The sequence below is a fragment of the Camelus bactrianus genome, chromosome 13 (assembly GCF_048773025.1).
Source record: "Camelus bactrianus isolate YW-2024 breed Bactrian camel chromosome 13, ASM4877302v1, whole genome shotgun sequence".
Classification (NCBI taxonomy): Eukaryota; Metazoa; Chordata; class Mammalia; order Artiodactyla; family Camelidae; genus Camelus; species Camelus bactrianus.
Window position 1 is genome coordinate 27,418,271 of NC_133551.1, and position 21,994 is coordinate 27,440,264.

General features: G+C 35.0%; 1 protein-coding gene across 2 annotated transcripts in view; it reads right to left on the reverse strand.

Moving 5' to 3' along the window:
* LRRC7 (leucine rich repeat containing 7) overlaps positions 1 to 21,994 on the reverse strand; it is a 428,908-nt gene that overhangs the window by 173,235 nt on the left and 233,679 nt on the right. Inside the window, exon 8 of one of the 2 annotated variants that reach the window (XM_045522878.2) lies at positions 6,912 to 8,554. The exons of the other annotated variant lie outside the window; for it this stretch is intronic. Within the exon in view, the coding sequence (XP_045378834.1) occupies positions 8,548 to 8,554 (7 nt within the window). The 3' untranslated portion in view covers positions 6,912 to 8,547. Of the gene's footprint in view, positions 1 to 6,911; positions 8,555 to 21,994 lie in introns of those variants that run through there. 2 annotated transcript variants of the gene reach the window in all.

Here is a 21,994-nt window from a genome sequence, read left to right on the forward strand (position 1 = left end):
GTAGTAGAATGCTTAGCTTACCCTCACCCATGAATACAGCAATATCTACATCTATATACAAAATAAATCACACAGGATACCTGCTGAACTTTGGCAGAATATCTCTTTCATTAGAAATTCATACAAGAAATTCTCACAAAACTGTTAAGAAAAAATGAAAAAGGAAATCGGTATGGGACCTGTCTTCTGGGGAGGGAGCGGCAAAAGAGGAAAAGCACTCCATTCTGGGAAGCTCCTATCCAGCGAGGATGTCAGCAGGGACAGAAAGGTAGCTTCAAAGGCTCTGAGGAGAAAGCAGTAGATGCTTGGCAGACAGAACTGAGAGAAACCAGCGCAGAGGGTCCCTGCAATCCTTAGCCCGAGATGCGAACTGGCAGGAGTGGGCCAGGACTGGCTTCTGGAGCTTGGGCTTCTGTGGATGAGCCTGGGGAAAGGACCAGGGACTGACTGTGCAGAGGCAGCCTCAAGGAGCTGGAGTGTGATGTAGGCTGAGGCTTAGAATGTACAGAACAGAACAGCCCGGGACCCCTATAAAAACCACCATTGCTGGTGCATGGGGTGGGGAGGGGCAAAACATAGCCCAGCCATAGTATGCATCTCCACTAGCCCAGAGGGCATTGCTCAGCACCATTGTTGGCACGTGTTCTTGAGAGAAGAGAGGCAGGGTTCAGGCACAGCCATTTTCTTGGCTTGCTCTGAGGGGCACAATTGCTGGTGTGCAGCTCTCAGGTGGGAGGAGGTGGTGCAGAAACCTGAATTCATACTCAGAGGTCCTGCAACTTTGTAGGCTGGACTGAGATTTGAGTCTAGCCCCAGGCAGTGTTGGCAGATTTGCTCTGCTGGTGCCCCTGTGGACCTGTACCTTTGAGACAAATGAGCAGAGTTCTGGCACAAGGCAGGGGTGAGTCTGGCATTAACAACGGGCCTCTATACTGTTTGTGGATGTGGGGCCGGGGTCTGGGCTGACCCTGTTGTGCATGGTGGATCCCAGTATGTCACTGCATGCACACTAGAGCAGGTCTTAGTGTGTGACATTGGTGGATCTGTGTTGGTGGATGCAGAACCTGGGGGACACCAGAGTGGGTTGCCAACATTCCTGTAGCTGAAGCAGTTACAAGGGCAGCATCAACAAAGTGTACTTTGTAAGCCTGAATAATAAGCGACAGACAATACCACAGAGGGCACATCCCAGGGGACATCTCCTGTGGAGGAATACTCAAAGGCTCCTTTTCCAGCAGAAGTGCTCCAATCCTACCTTCTACACACAGCAGCTCAGAAACGGGTCTAGAAGCCTCTATTCCAAAACGGAGGAGCAGACCTGGCCCCTGTCAGGGCTGTCACAATGACAGAACAAAGAGGCCCTGCTCAACAACCAGGTCAGGCTCTGGTCACCACACCAACCACACCCGCAATCAAGGGGATACCAGTCAGCACACATGGAGAAAAGATATGGTAACCATCAATATTAAAAACAGCCCTTGTGATAAAATTATTAGATGCACATGGTCTACACAGAGACACTCTCACTTAAAAAAAAAAAAAGCCCTTTAGATCACAGTAGATAATGGTTACTCCTAAATTTATAGTCAGAGAAATATAAATAAAATGAAGAAGCAGAAGAACCACTCCTAGTTAAAGGAACAAGAAGTCCTCTGAAAGAATGAACAACGAAATAGACCTTAAGAGTCTACTAGATCCTGACTTGAGAAAGAAGGTGATAAGAGTACTGAAGGAAATAAAAGACTAACAATAGAAATGTGGAATACTATGAAAAGGAAATAGAAACTATAAAGAGAAGCCAATTAAAAAACACAAAAATAAAAAAAAACCTCAATTGCTGAGATAAAAGCTGAGCTACGGGCAGTCAAAAGTAGACTAAATGATGCAAAAGAATGAATAAGTGATTTAGAAGACAGGCTAACAGAAATCACCCAATCAGAACAGCAGACAGAAAAATAAATGAAAACCAGTGAAAGCAATATAAGGGACTTACAGGATAATATAAAGCATACTAATCTATGCATAATAGTTGTCCCAGGGGAAGAAGGAGAAAACGGGATCAAAAAAGTATTTGAAAAAATCATTCCAAATCTAAATAAGGAAATACATATTCAAGTAAAGGAAGCACAGAGCATCCCAAACAAGATGAACCCAAACAGACCTACACTAAGACATATTATAATTAAGATGGCCAAAATTAAAGATAAATAAAAGATTCTAAAGGCAGCAAAAGAAAAACAGTTAGTTACAAGGGAACAAACAGTTACAAGGGAAAACCCTGATTTCTCCACACAAACAATGCTGGCTAGAAACAAGTGGCAAGATATATTCAAAATCCTGAATGAGAAAAATATGCAGCCTAAGATACTCTACCCAGAAAGACTATCTTTTAGAACAGAAGAAGACATAAAGATTCACAAACAATAAAAAACTAAATGAATTTGGAAGAGGATTTTACACTTAACATATATGTACCCAATATAGGAGCACCTAAATATATAAAATAAATACTAACAGACATAAAGGGAGAAATTGATGGGAACACAATAATAGTAGCCCACTAACCCCACTAACACCATTGGATAGGTCTTTCAGGCAGAAAATCAATAAGGCAATGGAGATACTAAATGACACAATAGAATAGTTGAACTTAGTTGATATTTTTAGTACACTATATCCCCCCAAAGCAGAATACATTATTTTTAAGTCCGCATAGAATATTCTCTATGATAGAACACATATTTGGGCACAAAAGAAGCCTCAAGAAATTTAAGAGGATAGAAATTATTTCAAACATCTTTTCTGACAACGATGGCATGAAACTAGAAATCAACTGAAGGAGGAAAAATCAAGAGAATAAAATGACTGCATGGAGACTAAACAACATGCTATTAAAAAACCAATGGGTCAACAATGAAATCAAAGAAGAAATTTAAAAAACAAACCTTGAGACAAATGGCAATTAAAACATAACCACACAAAATCTATGGGATGCAGCAAAAACAGTCCTAAGAGTGAAGTTCACAGGAACAATCTCAAATAAACAACTTAACCTGGCACCTAAAAGAATTAGAAAAAGAAGAACAAACAAAACTTAAAGTCAGAAGAAGGAAAGAAATAATAACGATTAGGGAGAAAATAAATAAAATAGAGATTAAAAAACAATAGAAAAAAATCAATCAAACAAGAGCTGTTTTTTTTTTTTTTTTGAAAGAGTAATAAACAAAATCAACAAAGCTCTGGCTAGGCTCAGCAAAAGAGAGAGGACACACACAAAGAAAGAAAGAAAGAAAGAAAGAAAGAAAGAAAGAAAGAAAGAAAAGAAAAGAAAAGAAAAGAAAATAGAGAAATTACAAAAAAACCAACACCACAGAAATACAAAAAAACCAGAAGAGAATACTATGAAGAATTATATGGCAATGATTTGGGCAACCTAGAAGAAATGGACAAGTTTCTAGAAACATACAGTCCACTAAAACTGAATCAAGAAGAAATAGATCATTTGAACAGACTAATCACTAGAAGTGAAATAGAATCAGCAATAAAAAAACTCCCTGCAAACAGAAAAGTCCAGGATGGCTTCACTGGGGAATTCTACCAAACATACAAAGACGAACCCATACCAATCCTTCTCAAACTCTTCCAAAAGACTGAAGAAGAGGGAATACTCCCAAATTCATTCTATGAAGCCACCATCACCCTGATACACAAAGCAAAGAAAGACACTACCAAAGAAGAAAATTAGAGGCCAATATCGTTGATGAACATAGATGCAAAAATCCTCAACAAAATATTAGCAAACAGAATCCAACAACACATAAGAAAGATCATACACTATGATCAAGATGGATTTATACCAGGGAAACAAGGAAAGTTTAACATATGCAAATTAATCATTGTGATAGACCACATCAACAAAAGGAAAGACAAAAATCACATGATCATCTCAATAGATGCAGAAAAAACATTTGATAAAATTTAACACCCATTTATGATAAAACTCTTACCAAAGTGGATAAATAGGGTACATATCCCAACATAATAAAAACCATTATGATTAACCCACAGCCAGTATAATACTTACTGGTGAAAATTTGAAACCCTTACTGCTAAAAATTGAAACAAGGATGCCCACTGTCACCACTTCTATTCAACATAGTTTTGAAAGTCCTAGCCATAAAAATCAGACAAGAAAAAGAAACAAAAGAGATCCAAATTGGAAGAGTTGAGGTAAAATTGTCACTATATGCAGATGACATGATACTATATACAGAAAACCCTAAAGGCTCCACACAAAAACTACTAGAGCTGATAAAAGAATTTGGCAAGGTAGCAGGATACAAGATTAATATACAGAGATCAGTTGCATTCCTTTACATGAACAATGAAATATCAGAAAAGGAAAGTAAAGAAACAATCCCTTTTGAAATTGCATTAAAAAAAAACACTTAAGAATAAATCGGTCCAAGGAAATGAAAGACATATGCAGGGAACTACAAAACATTGATTAAAGAAATTAAAGATGATAAAGAATGGAATGATATCTCATGCTCTTAGATTGGAAGAACTACTACTGTTAAAATGGACATACTGCCCAAAGCAATCTACAGATTCAGTGTGATCCCTATAAAATCACCCAGGACATTTTTCACAGAACTAGAACAAATAATCCTAAAATTTATATGGAATCACAAAAGACTCAGAATTCCCAAAGCAATACTGAATAAAAAGAACGAAGCTGAAGGAATAACCCTCCCAGACTTCAGACAATACTGCAGAGCTATAGTAACCAAAACAGCGTAGTTTTGGCACAAAAACAGACATATGGCTCCATGGAACAGAATAGAGTCCAGAAATAAAACCACTGACTGACTTATGGTCAATTAATCTTCAACAAAGGGGCAAGAATATACAATGGAGCAAAGACAGTCTCTTCAGCAAGTGGTGTTGGGAAAGCTGGACAGCCTTATGTAAATCAATAAAGTTAGAACACGCCCTCATTCCATACACAAAAATAAACTCAAAATGGTTTACAGACTTAACTATAAAACAAGTCACCATAAAACTCTCAGAAAAGAACATAGAAAAACATTCTCTGACATAAATCATAGCAATGTTATATACCAGGTCAGTCTCCCAAGACAATAGAAATAAAAGCAAAAATAGATAAATGGGACCTAATCAAATTTATAAGCTTTTGCAAGCAAAGGAAACCATAAACAAATGAAAGACAACCTATGGACCAGGAGAAAATATTTGCAAATGATGTGAATGACAAGAGCTTAATTTCCAAAATATATAAACAGCTCATACAACTCAGTAACAAAAAAGCAAACAACCCAATAAAAAATGAGTTGAAGACCTAAATGGATATTTCTCCAATGAAGACATACAAATGGCCAATAGGCACATGAAAAGGTGCTCAACATCGCTAATTATTAGAGAAGTGCAAATAAGACATACAATGGGGTATCATTACATACCAGTCAGAATGGCCATCATTAAAAAGTCTACAAATAATAAATGCTGGAGAGAGTATGGAGAAAAGGGAACTTTCTTACACTGTTGGTGGGAATATAAATTGGTGTAGTCACTATGGAAAACAGCATGAAGGTTCCTTTAAAAACTAAAAACAGAGTTGTCATATGACACAGCAGTCCCACTCCTGGGCATACATCTGGAGAGAATTCTAATTTGAAAAGATACATGCACCCCAGTGTTCACAGCAGCACTATTCACAATAGTCTAGACATGGAAGCAACCTAAATGTCAATCAATACCCCCCCGATGGAATGCTACTCAGCCATAAAAAGAATGAAATAATGCCATTTGCAGCAACATGGATGGACCCAGAGATGATCACACTAAATGAAGTATTTCAAACAAAGAAAGACAAATACTATATGGTATCACTTATATGTGGAATCTAAAATATGATACAGATGAGTTTATTTACAAAAGAGAAACAGAGTCACAGGCATAGAAAACAAACTTATATTTGCCAAAGAAGAAAGGGGTGGGTAGTTTGGGATTAGCAGATATATATACTACTATATATAAAATAAACACCAAGGTCTTACTGTATAGCACAGGGAACTCTACTTGTATCTTGTAACTATACAGTATCTTGTAATAAATCATAATGGAATGGAATATGAAAAAGAATATATGTATGTACATAACTGAATCATTTTGCTGTACACCAGAAACTAACACAACATTGTAAATCAACTATAAAAATAAAAAAGCCTTAAAAAAAACCTACATCTTATCCTGTAACCAGTTTATCTAGTTTTTAAAAATATGTATCTGGAGCCAAAAATATGTAACTTTATAAATAAACACATTTAATATTGTTTGTTAACTTGGCATAGGTGACTCCTCTTAGCATAAAAGATTAGAGTGCCATAAACATTGTGTCAAAACTTATAAACATTTATGCTTGTTGAAACACTAACAGTGACATAGCATTAACGGTGGGCAAAAAGGAATCAAGTATCATATTCAGTGGTATTTGATTTAACTTTTTACTTTTGTAATTACTTATGCTGATTCAGTTTTAAGCCATTCCAATTTGACAACAAGTATTTGTTACTTGTTAATGTCTTTTCATTAAGAAAAGTTTTCTATACCCTATATATACAAGCTCTCAATTGTAATATGTTTTCATAAGACCAGAAATCCAACAGGGTTTACTACAGTAAGGTCATGCCAAGAAAATAATTAACCAATAGAGCTACTGTACATTGCTGCAGACTTTAACTGCAGTTTTGTAAGACGTTTAAACTTAAACAATGGAAAATCCAGTTCCTTACCTGGAACATGATAGAGGTAGAACAGTAGTATTTCTTAAATACTTTAAAGCTACTTTTATGCAGAATGTTTTAAATAATCTTGAAAATGGTATTTGAAGAACGTGGTGAGAACACACTATAAAACTACACTAAAACAGCACAATTTATTTTAAAGCAGAGTCAGTCTTAGAAGAGCAATATACCTTTCAATATACAGTTTCTAGAGATATATGCAATATACCTGAAAATGACAGAAGTCAGTGAGCATATGATACACAGCTAAAAACAATGTAGTACAAACCCAATTATGAAGAATTTTAATATGAATTTTTACATAGACGTTTTATAAGTACTCATGGGAAAATCGGTATTTACACAACATTAACTAGGGGAAACGACGTCCACTTTCATATGCGTATGTGCTTTTTACAAACGGCTATGCATTTTAGGCCATTATTTTAATAAATTTCACATAATTAAAATCCATTAATTAACACAGAATGAAAATATTCAGAGAATTATATTTCAACTCCATAGTGTAGGTTTTGCAAAAAAAAATTGGCAATTTGTTATTTCCTACATTAGAAAATAAAACAGAAGCAAACAACAACAACCAAAAACACCCCATATTAAATAGCTCAATATATCCTGCTTATATCTGGTATGTGAAAAGAGTCTTCAAATTATATTTAATTAAGCAATAGTTCCAGAAGAACTAGTATAAATTCTTTGTATTTTGCCTTGTTTCAATAAGGATGAAGACGAGGTGAAGAATGAATATGTTGTACTACACCAAGATGAAGACCTCTGAATGCTGAATTTGAAACTCTTCAAAATTTCTATATGAATATATCCTACTTCTCTAAGTCAAATGTATAAAATGTTAAAAGCAAATGCACCCATTATGTCAAATGTTATTTATTTTGCAGAAACATCATTAGAGACTCATTTTACATGCAAATTGAAATGTTATACATCATTGAACTGTATAGATAAAGCCAATGTGGTTAATTAACACAGGTGTTTTACAGCTACAAAATAACTGCTTCACATTACAGTATATAAAATGAAAGGATATATGAAACCAATTAGTCACAAGCCTTTCATATTTTTACTGTGGCCATCTGGGAATAATCTTTCACTTTGCAAAATAAGTTCACAATGGTACATCACTAGGGGTACGACAGAAAACCTGGGCAACCGTATTCAGTCTCTGAAGCATATAACTGACTAGAGAAATTCTCTTATTTACTGCATTAGGAGCATTAGGATGCCTTTTGAAATGATAGCTTATTCTGATCTATTTAAAAAATATTTATACAAAAATTACATGTGACAGCAGCTTTAGATAAACTAAGAGTGAAATAAATTGGACAAAAAATATGGGTAGTAATGTTTTTCTGAGACTGATAAAATTTCATATTAATTGAAAATTAAGGCAACTGAACACACTTGGAAAAAAAAAATCAGGTTTCTCTATATTAGTTAGAAATGTCATTGTTAAACTTTGATAAAGACCAAACATTTTGCATAACACTAGGCAGTAAGAAGGCAGCCCCCATCAGCAGGTAGCACACCAAAAATGTTTGGTTTCATAATATAGTTGGGGAGAACTACCTCTACAAAGTCTATTCGTGCTGATGCTCCTGATGCTGCCATTTCTGGTGCCCGAAAAGCTGCTGCCTCCACATCCTCTGTTGTAGGTGTCACTGTATAGTCTCAGGCGATTGGGCAAGGGGCACACTCTGGATCTTCAGATGCTAAGATGAGAAAAATCAATTTCAATGCCCAAAAGATGGAACTCCTAAGGCAGAAGGTGACTAAAATAATTACCAACTGGTCTACAGTACAGGGGAGTGACATGTTTGTCTGGTTCAATATAATTCCATGTAAATAGGTTATAAAAGATTAACGTCGTACAGCTCTAGGATGAGACAAAAACTAGATGAGATAGAAACAGAAAATCAAACTGAGCAGTATCGAACAGGATGAGTGGAAACATGCATACTCCCTGAAAGGAGAAAGCAAAACATTCACATAAAAAAATCACTGAGTGATAAACCATTCTCATGAAAATAACTTGTTTAAACTTTTATTTCCACGGTTATTTCTACTCATTTAAATTAACTCTTTACAATAACACACATTATTGATACATGCTGTTTAAGGCAGAACATGGATGAACCCATTGGTATTCTACTCGGAGTTTGTGTCCCTTTTTCTCTCTGAAAATAGCAAAATTTGGTGTATGAATGTCCTCTGTTATTTAAAATTTTCTTCTCAAATATATCAGTTCTCATCATATGCAGAATAATACAACCTAATCTGTATAGTGTTTGAAAAAAGCTCTTATGTGAGGAAAACAACAGTGAAGAAATCAGTGAGCTGTATATGTAAGGGAACATACTATGAAAGAATATATTTCATCATAGTAAAAGAATTTTGATGGGAAGAATGTTTTGGCTTGTAATAAATAACCATTCCTCCTATTTATTTTTTACTAAATATTTAAAAGCAACTTTTGTCTAGCATCTTCATGTTTAATAAAAATATGTTTAATTTTTAATATTGAAACATTTAAAAAAAATCATTGATTTGAGTTTTTAAATGATATATGCATATATGAGAACAAAATTATTTACAAAGTATTTACCATCTCTGGAAATACAGTAGTAGCTCAAATTAATATACAATGACTATTTTAAACTAAATAAATTAAAAAACTATCTTTTTTATTTTAAAAATTGGCATTTTTATGACAATCATTTATACAGCTTGTGCACCTGAATCCATTATATTTGATATACTGTAAAGTGACAAATGATCACAAATTATAATGACAGACTCTTATTGAACATAATTTTTCAGTAGGCGCCATCCTGAATCAATTAATCATGCTATTACTCTACTTGAATTTTACTCTCTTTTTTTTTCCAGAAAAGCCACCAACCACATTTCAGTTAATGACATACATATTTTACTTACAACTTTGATGTACATTTTACTCAAATTAATTAAGTGCTACAATTTTACTAACATATAATGATTTAAAAATTGGATATGCTTTAACAGTAAAACAAAGTAAATTATGATTTCTCAGATAAATGCAATTATGGTTATACATAATATCAAATGATGATTGAATATTTTAGCTGCATTAGAAATTTCTTTGGTCATTAAAGAGACATATTTTCAATTAAAAAATAAAAAATAATTTTACGTTACAATAATTTTGCATACAACTGAAATTAATGCACATTAATCTGAAAGCATTTTCAGAGCAGAAAGCAAGAGCTAGAGTCCTCAAATCCAAATGATTATTAATTACATTGAAAGAACTTCGTAAATGTTCTAAAAATTGAACAATTCAATGCTTACAAAAGATAGGTTAAAAATGCACATAGACTATTTGAACAAAAATTACCTATCTGCAAGTTCGACAGGCAATACATGCAGGTTAGTTTTGAGGATATTTTGTCTCAGATTTTGCTAGAGTTTTAGTTTTATTTATGTATTTTAGGTACAATATTAAACAGTTATTTAAAAGAAGAATTTATTGACAAATTGATATAGCTGATTCACAATATTATCTCAGCTTTCCCAAAGTATGTTTATTAGGTTCACATTCTTAATTTTGTCATAGAAAGAAAATAACAGCATGTACAAAATGTTACAAAGAATGCTATATTTCCCATTTTATATATAAAGCTGTATTTTATAAATTAGATGAAGACAATGCTATACAGCTCAAGTTCAAGCTCAAGCTGAACATAATTTGTGCACTTTATGTATTTTTCTTGGATAATTTGAAATATACAACTGGATAGCTGCCAAGCTCAAATCAATGAAATCTAGTGTTTTGTCTCAGACCTCTCTGTCTTATCATTTGACCTTCTCATAGGGTATATAGAATATTCAAGAATGAATTTGTCTAGCAGCATGGCAATATAGCAGTCAGTATTCTCATCCCACTTTTGAACTAGCCAAAATTCAACACCAGCTGAAAGCTTAAAGTTTTACAGCACAAAATTTAGCTTTGAAGGTAGTGAAGGTAGGGTACAAGTACAGCTCATTTGCTTTAAACATCATCATCTTCAATAGATAAGTCTTTATAATGGCAAATAACATTTTTTATTCTTTAAGTACACTGCATAAAATTTTCCAATCTGTGTCATTTGCACTATGATATTAACACTCAATGAGAGGGGGAGGGATAAATTGGGAGTTTGGGATTTGCAGGTACTAACTACTATACACAAAATAGATAAACAACAAGGTCCTAGTGCATAGCATAGGGAACTATATGCAAAATGTTGTAGTAACCTATAATGAATAAAAATATGAGAAAGAACATACATATGTGTATAACAATCACTATGCTGTACACCAGAGACTAACGCAACATTGTAAATCAACTATACTTCAATAAAAAAAGAAAGCTCAATGGATTAAGAATATACTTTTATTGTAAAATGCAGTCATCTGACAGAGTAGTCTTTAGGTGACTAGTAAGAAAATTCAAAACATTATTTTCAATATAAAAGGTTGAATTAATAAATACAATTGTGCCCAAGCTAAGTCAACTTATGAAATTCTTTTGCTTTAAAATATACCTTATAACATTTTGAAATATTTTGTTGATATGCTAAGGTATTTCAAAGGAGCTTAATAAATAAACTTAATAAATAAATAGGAGTGTTTTATCTATGGCCTCCAAGTCACTACAGGAGTGCATTAAGAGATAGAAAAGGGAAAGAGTGACAGATTCTGTTTAAAAAACTGAAGTAATAATTCTAAAAGATAATCTAGATAATCTATGATCTGAGTATTTTTCAATACAGTAAAAAAGAGAATTCTAAGTACATAGGGAGTTACATGTATGAATTTATTAAAACTTTAAAGCAAGTAACTTATTAGACATGGTGAGATATTCTTTCATGGGGAAGATTAATATAGAAAGGATTGTTGGAAGATGAAGCAACTTACTTATTCCCATACTTCACTCATTTTGTTCAACCTTAAAAAGTGTTTCAGGTGAAATTCCTACTTGTGCACTATCAACCTTTTCTAGGAAGGATTTGGCTTCTTAAGTTTTCCTCTCTTTCCTTTTCAGTTTTATCCTCTCTACTTTATCCTCTCTACTTCTTGAGATGTGTGCAATCTACACTTCTGCTACCTCTGCTTCCATATATATTTTTTGCCTAGTTCAAGTTAACATCTATTTCTTGTTCACTGAACCAAAATTTATTGAGCATCTACTGTATGTAAGACAATGTACTAAACAAAAGAGAGCAAGAGGCGTTGGTCTGTGTCCTCCTTTCTTCTCTTATGCAAAAGGCAGCCTTTCTTACCTCCTCATCAAACATTCACTCATCAACCTACAGTTCTCTGGATTTCTAGCCCTTCCAATTTAATAAAACTGCCTTGCTTTGAGGGAGTTAGTATTACTAGCGGTTAGTCATGCCAGTTCTTGGTGACACAGAAAGAAATCTAGAACTGACTTCCACTGATCTGCTGCTGTCTGTTGACCTCAAGCTAGGCATTTGATTTTCCTGAGCCATACTTTTCTTAATCTGTAAAACAGACATAACGAGTTTAAGCCTTAAGGGAAGCTCAAAATGAAATATGATTATTTGCTTTATAATGTTTCACCTAGAGCCTAGCACACAGAAGTTCAAGGAATTGTTGCTAGGTATCCATGCCCCCCAGATCCTTCTAATTCCAAATCCACCTGACATTTCTGAGTTTCTGTCTTTAGGATCTTCTTCTCTCTTTGACTATTGATTATTCCCTTCATCAAAGCTCACTACTTTCTTAGAGTCTATGATGAGGCACTCTTCTGCTTTGCCTCACATTTTCATGTCTCCTTTGTGGGGCTCATTCTCTGCCTATTCTGTAAATATTGGTTTTGCTGTCCATTGCTCGCATCACTCAGATACACAGATCGGTCCCCATAGTTTCAAGTAACATACGTACTAATGATGCCCAATTCTAGACTTCCAGCCCAAGTACCTGTCCTTGAGCTCCAGATTCCTATGTCTAACTGTATTCTCGGTATAGAACTGAAACTACCCAAATTGAATTCATTGTTTCCCCTCTAGGCTAGCGCCTCTCTCTCTCTCTCTCTGAAGGAGAAGGAGAAGGAGAAGGAGAAGGAGAAGAAGAAGAAGAAGAAGAAGAAGAAGGAGAAGAAGGAGAAGAAGGAGAAGAAGGAGAAGAAGGAGAAGAAGGAGAAGGAAGAAGAAGAAGGATAATAATAATAATAATAATAATAATAATAATAATAATAATAATAATAATAATAATAATTCACTGATTTCCTTTCTGTAGAACAATATAATTTCTTGCGTTGATTGTTACAACAGGCTGTTAATCCATTTTTCTCCCTCAAATCCATATTCCACATGGTTAACAAGGTTTACCACATCACTCTGTTATGGGTTGCCCCCTCTTCCTCCAAATTCATATGTTGAAGTCTTAATCCCTAGTACCTCAGTTTGACTGTATTTAGAAATAGGGTCTTTAAAGAGGTGGTTAGATTAAAATACGGTCACTAGGGCAGACCCTAATCCAATATATCTGGTGTCCTTATAAGAGCTGGAGGTAGGGACAGATTCACAAAGGAAGAAGGCACGTGGAGGCATATGAAGAAGTCGAGTCGGCTATGTGCAAGTCAAGCTGAGAGACCTCAGAAGAAGCCAGCCCTGCTGACACCTTGATCTTAGACTCCTAACCTCCAAAATTGTGAGAAAATAGATTTCTATTGTTTAAGTCACCCAATCTGTGATTCTCTGTTATGGTGGCCTTAGCAAATGGACACACTACCCTGAGGACACTTCTTTAACAGCTGCTCAGAGTACATGGGATAAAATCTCAGTATATCTAGGGCCATCACATCTTCCTACCTGGCTTCCTTTCGGGCCACTCTCTGCCATCATGCTGTACTTCAACAACCCTCAACTGCTTACAGTTCCCTGTACACACTGTATTCCTCAGCTTTGTACCTCTACCACTACTGTCCTCTTCATCTGGTTAATTTCTACCCAGTCCTTTAGAGTCAGCTTAATCATCATCTTTCCAGGGAGCCGTCTCTTACCTTAAATTGATTTTTGAGTAATGCACATAGAAAACTTATAAAATATAAATAGAAAAATGGGGAAAGGTAACCATAAACTTTTAACCCTAGTATGACCACTGTAACTTTGATGCTTTTCTTTCCAGTCTTTCAAGGCCAAGTTTTACACAATTGAGATTTTGTTGCACAACCAATTTTGCTTTCTGTTTTTGATATATGATTATTTGGGCATTTTCTTATCATTAAAAACATAATTTTAATAACTTCATAATATATTTCACAATGTTGACTTATCTCAATGAATCTAATCATTCTCCTAGAACTAGAAATTCAGAAGTTGTCACTGATTTCCCTGTGCTTTATAATGAATTGTACAGTATGATTCTCAAACTTCTGATTCCAAATTTCTCTCCTGGTCTCTGGATCTGTACATCAGTTGGACCTCTTTATCATAGCACTGCACTGAAACTTGATCAGTCCAAAACGAAACTGAAAATTTCTCACTAGGATCTGTTCTACTTCTATCTCTCCAGACCTTCTTACGTATCTGTTTACAGCACAAGAACTCACCAAGTCCTACAAACTAGCAACCAGTGGGTCATCTGATGTCTCTTTTCCTTCAATCTTTCCCAATTCAAATTCAATCCTTTACTAAAGCACTTTTGACTTTCTGTCCTAACTACACATTGTGCCTTTCCTCTCCACTCCATTGTCATTCATTTAAACTGATTTGCATTATCTCTAGGATTTTGGAAAGGTCTCTAAATGCATCTCTCTGTCTCCAGACACCTCAGTTCTGTCTTCCACAAATCTGCTTCATAACTGGTAATATAACTTTCAAAGATTCAAAGTGATCATGTCACTCCTTAGCTTAATGTTCTTCAGCGGATCACTGGATCGTTCAAAACCATGTTTCAGCTCTGTGGTATGGCTCAATACTTAGTGTTTTATGTACATTATTTAATCCTTTTTGCAATCTTCTGAGGGAATTAGTTGACTTTTCCATTCTTAAAGAACTTTGTTGTGACTGTTTACTTATGTGTCTATGTGCCTGACTCCACCCTCAGACTGGAAGAACAATCTATAAAACTAAAAAAAAAAATTGCTAAATGATCTATATTTCTATGTTGACAAAACCTTCAGTGTAGGTTCACGGTAGGAAGCATATTCAAAGAGAAAGAGGATGCTAAAAAACAAGGAACTTGTAATACAATCACAGTAAGAACTGAAATAAAAATAGTTTTCACATTTCTAAGTTTCTTTGGCATGGAAATGTATGATAATTTTGTAAAGTCCTCTATAATATAGCCTTTATGAGACTAGTTTATTTACACCAGTGTCCCCAAGGGCCTGAAGAAAAAATATGACATAGTACTTCTACTGTGAGTTTAAATATATATAAACTTTTTAAAGTCTTAGTAGATTCATAAATGTTGGAAAAATACAAGAACATATTGCTAAGAACATTATTATTCTAGGAATAACTCAGTAAATCACAAGCAGTAATCAATAAAAGTACACATTCATCATTTCAAACATGGAAACTTAATGGAGCCTTGACAGTAAGCAGTAATCACCAAAGGAGCACTAATGAAGAATTGATATTCAGTGCTAACAAATTAATTTTGGAGCTAATTGAAAGGAAACTTTACTTTGAATAACACCACTGTAAGTAATGGTTATTGTTAAGACTTTTTATTATGATTTTTAAGAAAGTTCTGATGTACACTTTATATAGAGCACCTGGTAATACATACGCTCTTAAGGCAGGATTATAGTAGGATGCTTTATGAATAGAAAATGACAAGTAAGACCTGAAATCAGAAGGTCTATGTCTAAAAAGTCTGGATGCCATCAGATTTTAACCTCTAAAAGTTCTTTACAATTACTTTGGGAGGATGAAAGGACACACCTTTGTACCATCAAGCCTGTTGCTGTGTGCCACACATCGCTGGTTCTTCATATCCCCTTTGGCTTTATGGCTGTATTTCTAGACCTGGCAGCTTCCCTAACCCTGGCACAGCAAGCAACCTGTCTCCCCTGAAAACCACTTCTCCCATAAAGAACCATTAGCTTTAGTGGGGAGGAAGTAGGAAGAAGATTCCACTTCCTCTCATTTTTACCATCTATTCTTTTCTTTTCAGACCTAGTGGCTTAAAACACACACACACAAACACACACACACACACACACACACACACACACACACACACACAGAGGCTCCTTTTTCCATTAGAAGATTCACTCACCTTCCTTTCCAATATTTGAGTGTTAGAAATAATAATAGACTTACAGAAAAAGCATCTCGTTGAATTTATCTTGGGTTTCAGTCCTTTGCCATTTGAGAATTTTCCATCTTGACAAATACAAATCAACTCATGATTAAAAGTTAGATGAGGTACATTTAGACACAGTAATTTCTTTCCAAAGGTCCATGTACCACAAAGTGTTCTCTTCCTTTAGGCAATAACACCCAGAAGCTGTGTCTCTGCTCGTGACTGCTGGTGGATCTGAAGTTATCTTGGTCACAGGATGATTTTCAGGTCACTTTGGAGGTGACTGGTACTTTGTTCAGAAACTCTGCCTTCCTGTCCTCTGTGTAAAATGAACTGCCTTCAATGGCTCATTTATTCTGATGATATTAAGGGCCTTAGATCTTGGCTGCTAGAATCTGATAGCTATCAGTGTTGACCCCTAAGAGTCCACTATTGCTCCACACCATCAGCTACCCTTAGTTCCTACTCCTAATAATTAGGCTTCATGTAGCCTAGTACTTAATATAGTCGATATTTATGAATACTTGTTCAATATTGGATGAATGTTCTACAGATGGTCTACAGACACCTCCACTAGGACCATAGCTGGTGTGTAAATACTTCCACTGGTGATTAGGTTGCCCTTTTCAGGCAAAGGAAGTTATTCTCTCTAGGTTTGCTGGATGTAAAGGGGAAATAGTTTCCCTCTGCTAGGATGTTCTTAGGGAGAATAACTAGACTCACTCTATTTCTATCTTTTTCTTCCATACTCATTCCGTCCCTAATGGCTAACAGCAGCAAGCAACTTTCTGGTTGCAAATGAATGCTGAGAGTTTCTCAAGGACCAGCTTATCTTTGCTCCTCTTCACTAGAAAAAATAGTCAACTTCTCTTGGACAGCAATGGTTGCTGTATATTAATTGTAAGTTTAAGCCTGCACTATATTTTATTTGTCTAAATAGCCAAGTTTCTCTAACATATGACATGGTGTTGCCTCCACAATTCCATTTATTCAGTGACAAAGAGATTGTCACCATACTTTTTCTTCTTTGGTTACAAAGTTCCCACTGAAGACCAGATATTTTTAACACTAATTATTTTAATGATTAATACTCTTTGTTTAAGTTTGTGTTTCATCAGTGGTAAAAATCTTGCAAACTACCCTTCAGTCTGATGACATAATTGCTATGTTGCCTTATTTTATCTTCTAACACTTTGAACACAGGGCTATGGGTTATTAATGTTCTTTTCTTAACATCAACAAATGTGGGATGCATTTAGTGACCAAAATACTGAGTGCTGCCTGCCCACAGTGCTTGGAAGAGTCCAAAATGGGCTTCACTAGTCTTCTGTTCTGGCCAATATGTTTTCTACACACATTCTTAATAGTGTATACTTGAAACTGTGTTGAATATCGTCCTAGACTTTTATTTTAAATTTTGTCAAGTGAACTCAACCATCCATTCATCCATCCAACCATCCTTTCATTCATTCTACATACTTGTTACTGCTCTAGGCAATGGAGATAGAAATATGAAAGATATTCTCCACAAAGGAAATTGTTGGTCTGCAAGGAAAACAAGCAAGTGAATAAATGATTGCAACACAGTGGGATAATTCTTTGGCTAGGAGAGCACAGAAAAGGGATGGCCGAGACAGTCTGAGTGGGTTCAGAAAAGGCTCCCTGGAGGAGTTTATCTCCACTGAATTATAAAGACTAAGTGAATTAGTTAATCAACGAGCAGGGAAACATATGCAAGGCAGAAGGGAAACATACATAACGGTCTGGAGGTAAGAGTGTAATTCAGAGTATGTGGAGAGGAAGAAGAGAGAGTTGAAAGGCAGGTATTATCAGCCATTATCTTAAGGAGCATAGATAATTTTTCTTGAGGGTCATTGAGGTTATTAAAGATTTTAATGTAGAAAATGACTCAAAATTTGCACTTTAATTTTAGAAAAACAGAGTGGAGGCTACAAGGGTGGAAGCAGAGATATAGATGATTCTTTTAGTAGTTGAGGCATGAGATAGTGATAATCTTAAGTAAAGCAATGGCAACGGAAATAAAGAGAAGAGAAACAGATTTGAAAGCAGCTACTTGTAGATAGTTGTATTTTACATTTATTTATATGGTTTTTTGATTAGTAGCTATGTCTTTTGTTAAATAAAAACTCCATGAGTACAAAGATAGAGTTCATTTTTTCCTGTCATCATATCTTCTGTGCCTAACACAGTGCCTGGCACACAAGTGCTTAAGAAATATTTGTTGAGTGAATTCTATAATGAATGGTTTTTAAAAGTATATTCATACTAAATGCATATCATGAACTGTACAATGTCCTACACAATGCAGATTCAGGGGTGAACAAGCTAGTCAAGATTTCTGCTCTCAAGGAGAAATTTTAGAAAGGGGGAAATAAGTAATGAGTAAGATAATTGGCAATTGTTATCAGTGTTAAAAAGAATTTAAATTGGGTTTTTGGGAAGTGCTGGGTGGGAAAGGCTACTTTAGATGCAAGGGTCTTCGAAGGCTTTTAAGGCCAGTGACATCTGAGTTAAGATTTGGATGATAAAAGAGGAGCCAGCCATGGGTGGATCTGGGGGCAGAGAGTTCCAGACAGAAGGAAATGAATAAGCGAATTAGACAGATTTGACAGAACTTGTTGACTGATTGGATGTGGGAGTAAGAAATAGGCCTAGGATGATTCACAGGATCTAGAAAATGTTATTTCTATTATTTCTAAATGAGCTTGGGGATACTGGAAAAAGCACAGACAGTGACGTAAACGTTGAGTTCAGCACTGGAACTGCTGACTTTAAGGTACCTGTGATGCACTGAAATAAGGAGATGGTAATTCATCTCAGAGATATTTTCTTTCTAAGAACAAGAAAGGATATAGGCCACAACTCTAAAGGGTTGTTACATTAGCATTCTCCAGATGAAAGTCCTTAGCTGGCAGTAACCTCAGTTGACTGCATTTGCTGAAAGTCTTCCCAGTACTTCTTGCTATTCAGGACCAATAGGCTGTTCTGTTTAGAATTTTCTGTTAACATGGTCTCCAAACATGTAACATGACTATTAATTATTGGTAGCCTTTAGACAGGACTGCTTATTTCCAGGCAGAAATCTGGAAGTCTAGACTCTTCTGCTGCACTCTTCACCACAATGTTTTAACACTGTTTTCATTTCTGCTTCGTTATAATAGTTTCACTTCTGTTGAAAGAGGCCCAATGTTTGGGGGGACTTCACCCACTACTTTTGCCCAGCAAAACGTCTATAGGTCGTATGTAAAAACCTACTACCATGTTTTTACGTTCAACCTAGCCTTGGGGATTGGGTTCAGACCTGTGTATACTGCAAATATGTTTCAGTACTATCTTGGGCCACAGACAGTTCCCTTTAGGCCACTGATGAGATGGGAGAAAATGAAACTTCTTTACTGAAGATGCTTTTGTAGTCAATTTTGAAAGGTGTTCTACTGACTAATGACCACCTAAGGCAGAAAGTGCCCTCTGTGTGCAGGCATGCCAGAGACTGCCCTGCTACATGCACAGCTACTGCAACCTCACGATGAAATATTATCTCAACAGGGAAAGGCTCAACTACAAGGGATTTGACCTGATAAACCTGTCCTGTTTGTCAGATAACTTTTAAAAAGTACCAGAGAGCTAGACTTCAGCAACTGATTTTATCAAGTGTGGGTAGGACCTGATAGCCTCTGGTCTTTGAACTGCAAGCACATCCACGATTCCTAGCTGCACCACACACAGACGCTGCACGACGCAGGGCATAAAGCAGAGCCTCTGGTCCACAACTGAGATTCTTGATTAGCTTCCCCTGCTGTGGCTAAATGAGTTGGATACTTCCACTGATGGCTGGACCCTGCCTGCTTTTTTAGTTCTATGGTACCAGTTTAACACTTTCTTCCCTTGAACTTGATTTCCTACCGCCTTTTTTCCAAACCTGTTTGGTAGGCTCCTCCTCTCCAGTCTCATTTCGACTCCTAGCTCTTTGGAAGCTAGACTGGATGAATTGCTTGTCATGTCCAGCAGGACTCATCACATAGATTGAATCTGTTACATTTTAGGAGTCACAGTCCAGCAAAGAGTATTCACAATTCTTATGTTCCCACTGCTGGATTTTTGCTGACACTCTCATTTTTCTTAAGCAATATGTTGACACAAGGTCATATCAAATTGTGTCCCTTGAATATTGTTTAAGAATCCCATTTACTGAACTTATTTAAAGAATATTACGTATGAACTTAGAGAAATATCAACACCATTGAAGATGTGACAGATTATAATGCAATGACTCATAAACTGCTGATAGCAATTGAAATAATTAATTGGTAGCCCTTTTTAACTTTCTAAATTTGAAAATGCCCTATATATACAAAAAAATAAAATATCACCTTCATAAATTTACAAATATAATTACATAATATATAGCTTTCTCAGGGCTTATTTTTTTAAGGTTTTGTTTTTGTTTTTGTTTTTGTTTTCTTTTTTTTTAACTTTTGGGTCTTTTCCTTCTTTCCCTTCCACTCTTCTACTCACTTCTCATCCCAGCTCCAGCCTCAGATGACCCAAATGTATAATCCAGTATGTAACCTAGTATATTTTTTTTGATGCTTATATAATCATATACAAATATACAGAAATATAAGACATTTTGGCATTGTTTGTTTTATAAAAATTAAATTATATTATATGCCATTTGCTGACTCCTTCCTTTCTCCCTCAGTAAAAACTTGCAGAAATCATATTTTAATGGCTTTAACATGTCACTGTACCATTATTTATTCAGCCTTCACTCTGTTAATGAATTTTTATTTTATTTTTCCAACTTTTTTTGTTACTGCAAACTGCTGCAGTAAACTTTGCAAGTTAAGTAATCACTCACAGTTTCATATATTATATAGACAGAGTCTAATTCCATTTTATTTCAAATGGATCATCAGTTGTACCCACAACATTTATTAAATAATACACCTTTTCCCACTGATTTAAAATACCCATTTTGTCATATTTAAAATTCTTATAAATGCTGAGATTTATTTCTGATTTTATGTTTATTCCATTCACTTCTTTTCTATTTTATTATATTTATTTGATAAGAATAGTTAATAGTATGTTCTGATATTTGACAAGGGAAGTCTTCTATCATTAACATTTTTCTTATACATTCTTGACTATTATCCATAAAACTTTTTTCTTACACAAATTTTAAGATTATTTTATCCAATTAAAAACTTCTAGAATTATAAGGGAAGATGAGTTAAATAAATATTGAACTTCATTAATAAAAATTTTGGGAGAAATAACATTTTTATGATATTAAACTTCTCATATAAAATGATTTATCTTTTCATTAATTCAGATCTTCTTTTATGCCTTTCAATAAGAACTTACAGTTTTCTTTCATAAGCATTATGCCTTTCTTGTTAAATGTACCTCTAAATATTACTTTGTTTTTGCTTCTATTGGGAGTAGAATATTTATTTCAGTGTCTTTCATCAATGTGTTTTCTAGAATGTAAGAAAAAACTATTGATAAAACTATTGATACTAATATACTTATTTTATCTCCAGTCACCTTGCAAATAGTTTTATTCAGCATAGCAGTATATTAGGGCTCAGTTCTAAGTGTACTATGCATGATTATATGGCTAGCAAATAACATAACTGTTACTATCAGGTTATTTCTACTTAGATTTATAAGCCAGATAGATTAGTCTTTGAAACCCTAATCTACCTCTAAGAGTTGTGCACTATTGGGCAAGTTGTTCAACCTCCTTAAGTCTTATTTTCCTTGTCTATAAAGTGGAAACTGATAATGGTACCTAAACTACAGTGATACCATATGCATTA